This window comes from Salvia splendens, chromosome 19 (genome assembly GCF_004379255.2).
Source record: "Salvia splendens isolate huo1 chromosome 19, SspV2, whole genome shotgun sequence".
Taxonomy (NCBI): Eukaryota; Viridiplantae; Streptophyta; class Magnoliopsida; order Lamiales; family Lamiaceae; genus Salvia; species Salvia splendens.
The window spans coordinates 18,479,450-18,491,402 of NC_056050.1; the positions used below are offsets into that span (position 1 = coordinate 18,479,450).

An 11,953-nucleotide genomic window follows, 5' to 3' on the forward strand; every position below is an offset into this window, starting at 1 on the left:
TAAGTGTTGCCCCTCCAAGCATTCGGGCAATTCTTCCACTTCCAATACATACAGTCAATGCCGCCAAGCAACCGTTGACAATCTTCGGTGGTTGGTGCCCGAAGGAATTCCTCACCGAAAGCAGAACGAACGCCGTCGCAAAAATTTTTAAGGCATAGGATTCCAGTTGACTCACCAGAAGCAGAACGAACGTCGTTTGCCCAGTAGCAAGTTGTCGGGGGGCACAAGTACACTTCTGCAACGCCGAGAGATTTTGTCGTCCGGTTGCGTCTCTACGTGATTGAAAGTATTCAAGACAGGCGGACAATGTGTTGACAATACGCATAAACAACCGTTTTGACATGCGAAAACGGCGCCGAAAGTAATCTTCGGAAACCGCGGCTGGTCGAAAAAATAGTCGGCAACGAGCCTTTCGTGGGATGTAGCGGCAATTTGATCTAGTTAGTCGAGGAGGAGGGGGGTAGCGACGGCGACATAGGCTTCATAGGGGCACGATATTGTTCATAGTATTCTTGTTCTTCGCGCTCCGCTTCTGCAATGAAGCCGATGAAATCCATTTTTGAATTTTTAGAGAGGGTTTGAATGAGAGAGGAAAATGTAGATGAGTTGTATGAAAAAATATGAATGAGACATAATTTGATGTGAAAAATGGATGATGAATGTGTGTATTTATAGATGATTTTGGGATTAAAAAAATAATAAATAAATAAAATTTCTAAAAACGGTAATAAAATGGCTATATTTTTGGGAATCCGAAAATATATATTTTTAAATTTTTGGTATTATTTTCAATTTTTTTTTAAAAAATAGAAAATCCAACGGCTAATCCGTTGGCAAATAGAAACGCGCCACGTCGCCTGCTCAGCGGTACGGACGTGCTCGATACATCGAGCAGCGCCGTGCCAGCGGCGGACAGAGTGTTGCCGCGCCAGCAGCACAGACGCCGTCCGTCAGAGAACCGATGCGGATGCTCTAAAGAATCTAAATAGGCATGCATACAAATTCTATTCGATTAGCTTTTAGTACTTAGTAGTAACAGAAAGAGAGGCAGAAGAGTCATTGTATATTACTACTAGAATACATATCATCAAAATCTTATTCCAAAGGTTCCCAAAAAAGCCCAGAACTAACTAGGAAGCTCTACACAACAAGATATCTCCAAGAAAAGGAAAACATCCACAGGAGGAAGAGGTTATGTATACGGTTGGGGAAGGGGGACAATGAAGACGTTTGAATGATCGATTGCAATACTCAAGAGGAAGGAGTGTATCCCTAACCAGAGTAGGGCAAATCATTTGACTTCTTTATGCTTTCATCCAATGAAAAGTTTCCTCAGAGGTCCATCCTTGCGATCTTTGGTAGTTGACTCGGTTAATGCTAGGATTCTGCGGATTCCGGTTGTGGCAGCCCCTCTCCCCAGAGCGGCAGCCCTTGCTACAATCTCTTCCTTCAATGGAATGATCCCAGTAGGTGTGGGTTGATTAGGTGCCACTGCAGTGTTAGGTGCCGATGGAACGACTGTCTTAATGGATTGCTGATACGTCCCTGCCCCACGCTTGTTGTAGTCGTCTAGTATGCTTTGCTGGTCAGTCCTTTTGAGGCCCTGAAAATTTATTAAGTAATATCTATAGCATGTAAGCATGAAGAAATCATTTCAAAAATAAAAAAAAAAGGTTTAGAATTTTTACTCAGATGAATACTGAGAAACTAAATAAAAACGAAATTCAAGAATCCAAAGACGGGGAAAGAGCAACCTTAAGATCCAGAATTCGTTGAAACTCAGAAGGAGTACCCTCGGGCAGTAGAGCACAATATGTATCAGCCACAGAGTCAATGGGGGACAATATGACCTGTTGGATCATTTAAAGAACATTAACAAAGAATAGTGATTAAGAGGGCCTTGTTAAGTCATCACAGAGTTCAGTGTCAATGGAAATCTTACTTTCAACAGTGCTTCAGCTTTGCTCATTTCACGGCTAACAAATTTCGAGTAGCCAGCAGCGGCAGATACCTGCTTAGAGAAGCAAATAGGACAGTTCAAAATTGAAGTCATGGGGTATAAACCTTAAGAAGGAAAGTGGTCGGTATGTTACCTGTTTTCCAAGGGAAGGAATTTCCAGAAGGATTGTTTTGACAGCTTGTGTATCCAGCAGCATCTGATTTCAATACGTAAAAACAATATAAGTCCAAAGAGTTAATAAGTTCATTTTTCACCAAAGAGAGGTTCTAAAATTTTGATATGGTCACACTAGCACAAAAGTATTCAGAAAATTATCATTCCGAATAATGGCCTTCTTTTTAACAAAACCCATCCAACTAGAAAAACTCAGAAAAAAAATCTACAAACAAAGTAAAAGGATTGTACTTGCTGAGCTCCTGTTTCCGAGATTTGCTTGCATTTGAAGATATTGAGATAGAAGCGTGGACCAAGCGATGATGCAAGCTGCAGAGGTTAGAGAGGATTAGCTCGGCTGTTGTAGAAGAATAAACATTTAAAGAATAAAACTTATGTGCTTGTTTGTAAGGAGAAAAAGTTAATCCGCATAAAAATTAGTACTACATAGAAATTTTCATTGACTATAGTTATATTATCACAAGCTGATGTTAGTAATTATCCTTTAGGAACTCAAATACGCATACTGAAAATAATAGGAAACACCTTCAAGTATAATCCTCCAACTAAAGAGCAAGATATAGAAAGTCAATTTAGGCATTACTCATTCACCTTATCGAGGAAGAATTGGAAATATATAGGAGAAAGAAGCCTTCCAAGCACAGGAATGCTTGAAGTCAGAATTGTATTTATGCCATTCACATATCTGCAGGAATATACGTATGTTAACCTATGCAAAAACATACTATGTCGGCGATCATATATGTATCAAGGCATCTTACTCCGATTGGTCGCCAACACTTTCAAGTGTGCCCCAAGGAACACGTGTCATCGCTACCATTTCAGAGTCAAACTTTGTTTCAATACCATGCACAAGAGTTATCAGTGCTTTTGTTATAACTGCAGAGAACTCGTCCTGCAGAATACAGCAAAACTATGATAAGGGGGCTTGGGGTCGCAAGGCAGAAACGGTAAACAAGGCATACGAAGATTTTATCCACCTGCACTTCAGACATGTCGATGCTATCGGCATACTGGGGATCAACTATTTTGGATACATTTTCAGCCAATTCACCTGACTGATAATGTGTGAAAGAAAGAGACTTAGTCTTGGGTAAGAGAGATATAAAAGAAGCAAATGAAAGGACTTAAACATGCTATATCTGCAGCAGACATGTCGGTTCACGAGATACAGATCTCTTTATCAACCACCCATTAGAGTCAAACGTAGTACTCGAAATCTCGAATTGACTTGTATTTGAGAAAGTAATGTAATTTTGTATCTAATGGCACTTAAATTATTGATGCAACTTCTCAGTTTTCAGTGAAGGTCTGAATTCCGCAGCAGAATATGCTGCTATTTTGCTAGAAACTCACAGTTATAGCATTTGGTGTACCATAATTATTTACTGAAACAACAGAAATTTCGATAGTAACATAATTGAAAATTTTCATATATATAACTCCAGTCGATAAGAAGAAAAATTGAAGTACAAGAATATCCAAGTCATGGCTCTAAAACAGTAACAAGCAGGCTAGGTTGCTTAGCAACATTCTAAATCAAACCCACCATTTTAATCTTCTGCGTCCTAAAGATTATTGGGTTATTGCATCTAACTACTTAATGAATTTGGTTTGCAGATGAATGAAGCATTTCAAAACTAACCGTTGTGTGACAATATTCAGCTGTGTTGACTATATAGCAGATCAAACGTTCATCCTTGTCAGATGTCTGTGATAAAAGGTTGGTCAGTTGAACACAATGAAGATAGCATTCAAACAAACATAAGAAAGATACATAAAGTCAAAAACACATAGACACACACCAAAAAAGATTCAATAAACAGTACCTTGATCTGACCATCCATTCCTGTAGCAGCTGCTACAAGTCCTGTACCACCCTTCGGCAATCTTAAGAAAAGCTTTGTAGCATAAGCTTTAAGAATTCTTTGGAATACCTATTTACAGGAAAATGTAGTCGGAGAACGTGTAAAATAGTTGCTTTAATGAAAAATCACAAAAAATATCCTTATTGTTTAGGCATATGCATATAACATTGTGAATTAAACAAACCTTGAATAAATTAAACAATGTCTGTTTTTTTGTCAGAGCACTGCATCTCTTTAACGTTCTTCTGATGATCAAAAACACCTTCACAATACAGTGAATAAGGATTTAGGATTAAGCATGCTCTAATGTGATGAAGGATTTAGGATTAAGCATGCTCTAATGTGATGAATAATGCAATAATAAGCAAAGGCGTGCAAGAAATGCAAAAGAACGACTGATTTTATCATATTCAGTGACGTGCAGTGTTAATTAAATAGTTACTTCACCAGAACCAGGTAGTCATATAAAATCCCAGTAAAAAATGAATCAGGCAAACAAACACTTCTACAGTTCTACTTTATATTATTATTGGTTTTATGAATTTTAAAGAGCGATATATTTTGCATATAATTTTCCATTTTAGTTGATATTGCTTAGACTAAATAGTACGAGAGTTTGAAATGAACAAGGTAGAAGCATATGCATTATGGATTTTGTTTTTATAAATTCTAACAAATCATCGGTATTTAACAATTCATTCTAAGTCTCTTTAAGCATACCTGCATACTGCTTGATAAAATATTAGTTTGACTCCCCTCTTCAATTTCCCATGTTTCTTCCTGTAATATAAGATGCAAATATATGTTAGTCATGGAAAAAAACGTAGAAGGACCTAAAAGTTAAACACCAATAGAGAATCAGAGTGACCCAAACCTGGACAAGTTTCTCCAAATGCTCCATAAGAGTTCTTTCCTCCAGTTCAACATAGACCGCCAAGTAAGGTTCAAAGCATGATGAAATGATCCCTCTAAAATTGAACTGCCAGGTAAATCAATCGCATTAAAGGTAAGATTTTGATTAGTTCCTAAGTTCATGAACGTGAACCTTATAAATGAAACAGTTAATGGAGTTGTTATACTGATAAGCTGAAACTTCATGCATTTTTTTTTTGTAAAATTAAAAATAAAGTCAATTCTAAAATCTGCCATATGATTAAGCACAAAATGCAAGAACAGACTCTTTGGTTTGCCTACACTGCTACTCAGTCAATGAAACAGCTAAATTTGAAGCAAGCAAATCTATACAAGATGGATGATGGGTAAAATCTTGTTTCTGATCATAAAATAAAAGAGAAACACTATTTTTAACCACATGCAGCAATTTGTAAGAAAAACAAGACAAGAAAAGTTACCCCAGCATCAGGCACAGACAGATCTTTGTGGCCATCTTGGTCCTGATTAGAAAAATAACTAAGTTAGGCAGAAGTAACATTGTGTGGATATCAATTTTGCACTATCAGAATATATCAACTGATGGACTAAGTGAAGAAATCAGTGAACATGCCTCACTCTCACTTCCTTGATGTGCTGCGAGCTTTTTCTCATATTTCTTTCGAATGTCTGAAATAGTCTGACTGCTACTCTCAGTTGTATCTTCCCCAGTGTCGCTTCCTGATTCCTTGTTGCGACTTCCACCACCGAATTTCTCTGCTAGTTCTTCCTCAAACTCCAAAGTCCGCTGTAAAGCCTACTAGCACCCATCATAGAAGCATTACTTATGCAACTCTTTAAAAGATGCATGGCTGAAAAGTACATGTTTTTCACCCATATTATTAATGTCACAGTAATACAGTACAAGGTCAAACTTTTGCAATTTCTCTAGCTGAGCGCCGAGAAAGGAAAAACCAAGCCTTATAGGTCTATAAGTGAATGGATATCAAAGTAGATAGTAGAACTTGTTTTGTTGTACGATTAAGAAATGTGCTTAAGAAGCTAATATTTGATCAATTTAGGGGTGCAAGGATATTGGAACATAAATGTAGCATAACAGCAGAACAAAAGCACAATAACAGACACCAAATGGAATGCATACAGCAGAGGTGCACATGCATTTGATATGAGGCAAGGAAATCAGTCAATCACCACTGGGTAAAAGGTTGAAATTAGCACTTTGGCATATATATACATTAATTTTTTGGACTACTTCAGGAAACAAGGTACAGAAGAACCTTACCAGCAACAATGTTCCAACATCTGGTTTTTCTTTAAGATTGTTGAGGATGTCTACCAGTTGTGTCCTGCTCACCCCATAAAGAACTCCATCATGATGTAAAATTCATCATGAAGTTAATGATCTTGTTACTGTTATCTTCTTAGCGACCCAGATAAAACCATCAAACAAATTTATTCTTACAAAGTGTTATTCAGTGACTATAAACACAAATATTGCAACTGCAACGTTATGAAGAAACACCCACTAGGAGTGTCTCTACTAGCAACAGAATGGCAGATTCAATGAGAAACAACAAAAAAAGGATCTACAGGATAATGAAATTATGCAATCAAGATTATACTTATGCTATGCTACTACACTTTCAGATTTCAAAATATTAGAAATCCATGTCCTCAAAATGGATGTCCATTATATAAGTCAAACAAGGATGTAAACCTAGGAGAACAGTTCACAAGCAATGCTAAAACTCACAATCATAGGTTTCGCATGTGAGTTCAAACGTGACATAAATCACCAACCTCGTCAACTTGCAGAACTGGATGCAAAGCAGATAAGGGACATGCCATGAAGAGGGGAAAAGTTTCCAAATCTCCTCATTGGTTCGTAGGCGGCGCTTGATCCAAGCATATCGTCTTTCTGTTTTATCCAACTTTGCCAGTTCTGACAAATTTAGCCAAGTTTCGAGTTCCAACATATCAAAGTCAACTACATGAAAAATTGGGAGGCAATAACAAAAATCAAAATATAAAGCAATACGACAAACCTGCTCCCTCAAAAATTTGCTGGTATGAAGTAAGCTCTCTACTACAGAAATTTTTTACTAACTCTTCTCTAACTGATGGCTCAAGGGCATCAACAACCAGACATGCGTCAGATAGCTGCTGCAGTAAATTAGATTCCTCGGTCTCTTTACCTGTACCTAAGCTGTACAAAAAGTAGAGGAAAAGAAGGTTGAAAAGTAAGTCAGAACACAGAAACTTGTACTCCTGATGTAATAAAACTCAAATCAACCGTATGATCAAAAAAGCAACTAGAAACTCAAAGCAAAACATCTAGATTATTTGACAATTGACATGTGTTCACAAAAAAATGGTGATCATGATAATCTTTTCCCTAGATCTCCCAAGTTCCGAATCTACCTAAACACCACCAGGCACCAACTGAAAAGAAAAGATCAAGGAGTAGGAGAGATTCATAAGCAGCGACTTAGCGCTCCATACAATTGTAATGCAGCAATGAAATTAACTGTAACACATAAAAAGCATTTTGTCTTAGTCAATCTCCAGACTTCATAATTAACACACCTAGAGAAATCTGAGAACACATGAGACTTCAAAATTTGTTTGATGCTCTTGAATTTTTCTCTTAGCTCCGTGATCTTCTGAAAATCTCTGTAAGCCTCAAAATGACTGCATAACTGGTTGACAGCCTGAAATGTATACCCAACTCATGAAACTATGGGAAAGAAGAATCAGGAAAACTGTGATTACATCTACATCCCATCAACAATTATAACATATACCTCTTACCTCAAAGTAAATGTGATTGAATGTATTAGCGTGGTTTTTGTAAGATGATGCTCAATATTTCTAATGCAAGAAACAATTAATTCAGCTCTGAGCACCGACCAATGTAGCTCAAAAAATATATCAACTGTAAACAAAGAAAGACTGCAAGCATGTGCACACCATGTAATACCTCAAGTTGTGCAGCTGCCTCCTTGTATTGTCTTTTAGAAGCCATAGCTTGAAGTTGTTCTACAGCAGATACTGTCAACAAGAGAAAAGGAGGAATGATTTTGCAGGAATCAGATTCCATTTAAAAAGAGAAGAATGCGTAAATAAAGTAGTACAGAACCTATTAAACGTTACCAAAAAGGATAGATTGTTAACAAAGAACTCAACATGTAGCTTTATGTTTCAACCATAAGCAGTGACCTCATTTAAAAGTATAAACTAGACTTCTTCAAGAGCTCATCGGGAAATATCTATCACTTTGCTAATTTGTTAACTTTCAATTAGTTCTCAGACATGCAATGAGCCATATATATAGGGAAACAATAACAAGGATTGAGAATATCATATTTTCAACAAAGTTACTCGAAAAAACTAGTGGAAGTGGAAAATTAAAAAAGATAGAGAGGGAGACAAAAAAAAACGAGTTCCCAACTGCTCCATCTCGCAGAAACATATTTATCTTGATTTTCGAATTCCAAAATCATCCACTCCCTCAGGATTTATACATAGAGTTATGTCCTGCCTAGTTCTCTACAATTAGAAAGTTACAATCCTTATCTTGATTCACGGGTTAAAGTAGATGTGAACTACTAGGCCATAAGCTCCCCATCCTTGTTATCAAGGATCTCCTGGACATTATCAGGAAAAAGAAAAGGAGAAAATAGAAAACATTAATCAAACTATACCATCTCTGTTGAAACTCATACTATTACCTTTGATGAGCTGAAACCAGGAAGTAAAAAAATACTGATATAATGATGATAACAGATAATGTTTTAACAAAATTTTAACCAAATAGTATAATACTAAAATCGCACCCGCATGAGCATTAATAAGAGAGTTCTGTAGGCAAGCTTTAATGCATTTCATATACAATAAGACTTTACAGTTACAAACTTACACAACAAGATTCATAGGACTACCACTAAAACCCAAATAAAAACAAGATTGAATAAGAATCAAACTCCACTCCAAGATAATCAAGACCAAAAACTTTACCTAGCATAGTAAGACGATGAAGGGCAGTAATTGTAGTAGTTATATGCTTCTTTGCAAAATCCAGTTTCTTGATGTCCCGGCATATTTCCTGAACCATTGTTTCACTTTGCTCTGCTTTAGTCTTTATTTCTTGCATTTTGTACAAGAGTTCCTATGTTCAAATGATATATCTAATTAGTGAAAGGCAGTAAGAGAAAAAACAATGTTTTTGAGAAATATGATAAGCAGTTAGAGGAGGGTATTTGCGCTAAGAAAATAAAAAATCTGCCATGTCAATTAAGTAAATGATTAAAGTAATGGACAAACCTGAACAGCATGAGTAGCTGCTGCAAGGTCCTCCCGGGCCTTGCTCCCTGAATTACTCTATTAGAAATGCAGACATCATAAACGTGTCAATAGATTAAGATTGTTGAGAAGAAAAAATTTATTTGTTGATAAGCAAGGCATCAGTAAAAACCAGCAAAAGTGTTGTTTAACTCTTAAATAAAGCAAACAACTGTCCCAAAGTCAATGGTTCCACTTCAAACGGAAGAAAACATATGGCGAATACAACAAAAAAGAAGATGCAAGCATTCGTATGAAACCACCTAGAAGTGAAAGTATGCAGTGTTTTGGCATGTAATCTGGGTTGTATTTGGTAATAGTAATACATTAACAACTTTAAGGACAAGACCAGAAAAGCAGGCTTACATGTATGCCAAAAGAGCAAGCAAGTTACTAGTGTGAGTGCCCTTTTCTAGTTTTATGTTCACTAATCATATCATCTTTACCAAACGAATGCCCTGCTGCAAAGGGCTAACACTAGCATGATAGAATAAACCCAGAATATTATTCTCCAACACCAAGCATTCTTTAATTAGTTAATTGAGATAGTACTATATTTTAACTACTATTTACAAAAGATCAGATCTCGAGTGAGCTTGCTTTCCCCACCCAAGCCTTAAATCTTCTGATCCCCTATTCTCCATTTACTTTATCATGCCAAAACTCATTCAACTGATTCCATATATTCCAATCCAAGCAAGCAAAAATAAACCTCTAAAATCAAAGATGGAATTACAGTCTAAGAGAGTCATATCCACCAGTTTATCAGCAATAACTGACCACCAATTAGTGAAGATACCAACCTGCTGGCGAACAGCAGCCAAAATCTCAGCATCCACCCTACGGATTTCACTATGTATTTTCTGCATAAGGGGCTCAACACCAGATAGAGAGGCCTCTGCATGACAACCAGCTTCCACATCATCAACAACTGAACTAAGTTTAATAGAGCAACATCTAGAAGTTCAAGTCCCACCAGCACAGGCAAACTCAACCTATCTGATCACAAAGAAAATTTGCTCTTATTCTACTTCTGTTTCTAAACACCCTTTCCGAAAAAATGGCTTCATAACTTGGACTTAATGGACAGGAAATATTAGCGAAACTATACGAGCTTGAACTAACTCTTCCTAAATCCTAGCCAAGTCAGGATCAGTTTTTCCTGGGTTTAGTTTCCCATCGACTTCCTACTTATAAAATTCCCAGAAGCCAAAAAGACACTAAAATTCCCCCTCATAAATTAATTCTTGGAATATTTCCATGAACTCAGATCATTCTGAACAAATCCTTCCAACTATAGCTTACGCCAATCCCTAATAGTATAAAAAATAATCACGGAAACAGATACAGAGAAAGATGTGCGGAACCTGTGGGGAACATCTGATTGATGTAATCCAAAGCGCTCTGCTTGTCAGGTGCCGCCATTTTGCGCGATCAAAAACTAAAAAGGAGATCCTAATCCATCAACCAATTACTCACAAACACTGGAAACTCATTGAACGGATCTGAATCATGCGCTAGAAACCGCTGCTAATTCGAAAAAAAAGTGCCGAGAAATCACATCAAATTGAAAATTATGCTACCTGGTGAGTCACTAGTCCCCTACGCCTCCGCCAATCGAACTGTTTCTCAATCAAAATCGGAGCTGGAAATGAAAAATTGAGTGAATGAGCGATCCTTTTTCCGATTAGTAGCTGCCAAACGAAGAAAAAAACTTGGATTTCCTTTAACTTGAATCGTCAATTCGCCAGCTTAAATGAGCAAACTGCCGATTTTCTGTCAATTCTAACTCCCATAGCCATAATTTGTTTAACAATCAAAATCGGGACTTTGAGCGAGAAAGAAAACTCATTATTAGCATTTTAATTTTAATTTTTTTTAAGTTATACTCCCTCTTTTTTAAGTTATACTCCCTCGGTTCCATGAGTCATTTTACGATTTTGGTACGTTCCATAGTAGTGAAGTCATTTCCCTAGTAAAAGTCAACTCGTTTCTTCTCACTTACTTTACTCTCTCTTACCTTATTCTCTCTTCATCTCACAACCTTTTTTCTTTTCTACTTTATTCTTCCTTTTCTTAATTCACTTAACACAATTTTTCTTAATCTCTGTGCCGGAAAGAAATGTCTCCATGAACAGAAGGAGTAAGATTGAATATTGTTCTGTTTTTTATAAGATCAATTCGTTGGTTAAATTTGTTACTACTTGTATTTCTTTGGTTGCTAAAATTGATAAATATTAATACAAAATGCAATTTTTTCCTCAATAGTCAACGCTATAAAGGAGTATATGAATTTCTAGTTACATTAAAATGTATTTCATTCCAAAAAATATGCATTTTAGATTGAACACAAGTTTTAATGCATGATTGATAAAATAACGAAGAAGTAGAAAGGAAAAGTAAGTAATGTTAATGGAAAATGGATCTCACCTTTTAGAAAAAAAAAGTTTTCAAATTTTGAAAGTACTCTTTTGATATGATGCATGAAATATAAAAAATGTATATTCTTATGGGGCGGAAGGAGTATTTAATATGGTGCTTGAAAATTTGAAACAAGAAACTGAATCCCGACTAAAGGCTAATCATCACACAAAATGCAAATTCATTATAGTAAACTATAAAAATGGTCCCTGGACTATGAGTTTATCTAGCCCATAGTCCCTGGATTTTGAAAATATTGTCAGACATCCCTGGACTAAGGGTTTATCTCGAAATTGGT

The 11,953-nt window shown here is 36.5% G+C and overlaps 1 protein-coding gene across 1 annotated transcript; it reads right to left on the reverse strand.

Moving 5' to 3' along the window:
• Window positions 1–992: 992 nt before the first annotated feature.
• Window positions 993–11,086, reverse strand: LOC121779648 (vacuolar protein sorting-associated protein 53 A-like). The gene is made up of 25 exons (XM_042177006.1): window positions 10,818–11,086; window positions 10,602–10,675; window positions 10,038–10,132; window positions 9,217–9,273; window positions 8,911–9,061; window positions 7,874–7,944; window positions 7,480–7,604; window positions 6,939–7,099; window positions 6,694–6,835; window positions 6,176–6,239; window positions 5,507–5,689; window positions 5,355–5,396; window positions 4,877–4,981; window positions 4,723–4,782; window positions 4,187–4,264; window positions 3,964–4,071; window positions 3,780–3,845; window positions 3,115–3,192; window positions 2,896–3,029; window positions 2,726–2,819; window positions 2,366–2,443; window positions 2,094–2,156; window positions 1,943–2,011; window positions 1,755–1,850; window positions 993–1,603 (listed from the first exon to the last, which is right to left on the reverse strand). The coding sequence occupies exons 2-25, from the start codon at window positions 10,657–10,659 to the stop codon at window positions 1,313–1,315; spliced, it is 2,469 nt and encodes an 822-aa protein (XP_042032940.1). The 5' UTR covers window positions 10,660–10,675; window positions 10,818–11,086; the 3' UTR covers window positions 993–1,312.
• Window positions 11,087–11,953: the final 867 nt, after the last annotated feature.

Bases quoted from the DNA above. Each gene is read 5' to 3' on its own strand.
- LOC121779648 (XM_042177006.1), bottom strand. From the start codon at position 10,659: ATGGCGGCACCTGACAAGCAGAGCGCTTTGGATTACATCAATCAGATG. The intron at 4,072-4,186 runs GTTTGTTTAATT...TCCTGTAAATAG, and splicing joins CATTGTTTAATTTATTCAAG to GTATTCCAAAGAATTCTTAA. The intron at 1,604-1,754 runs GTTGCTCTTTCC...ATAAATTTTCAG, and splicing joins AACGAATTCTGGATCTTAAG to GGCCTCAAAAGGACTGACCA.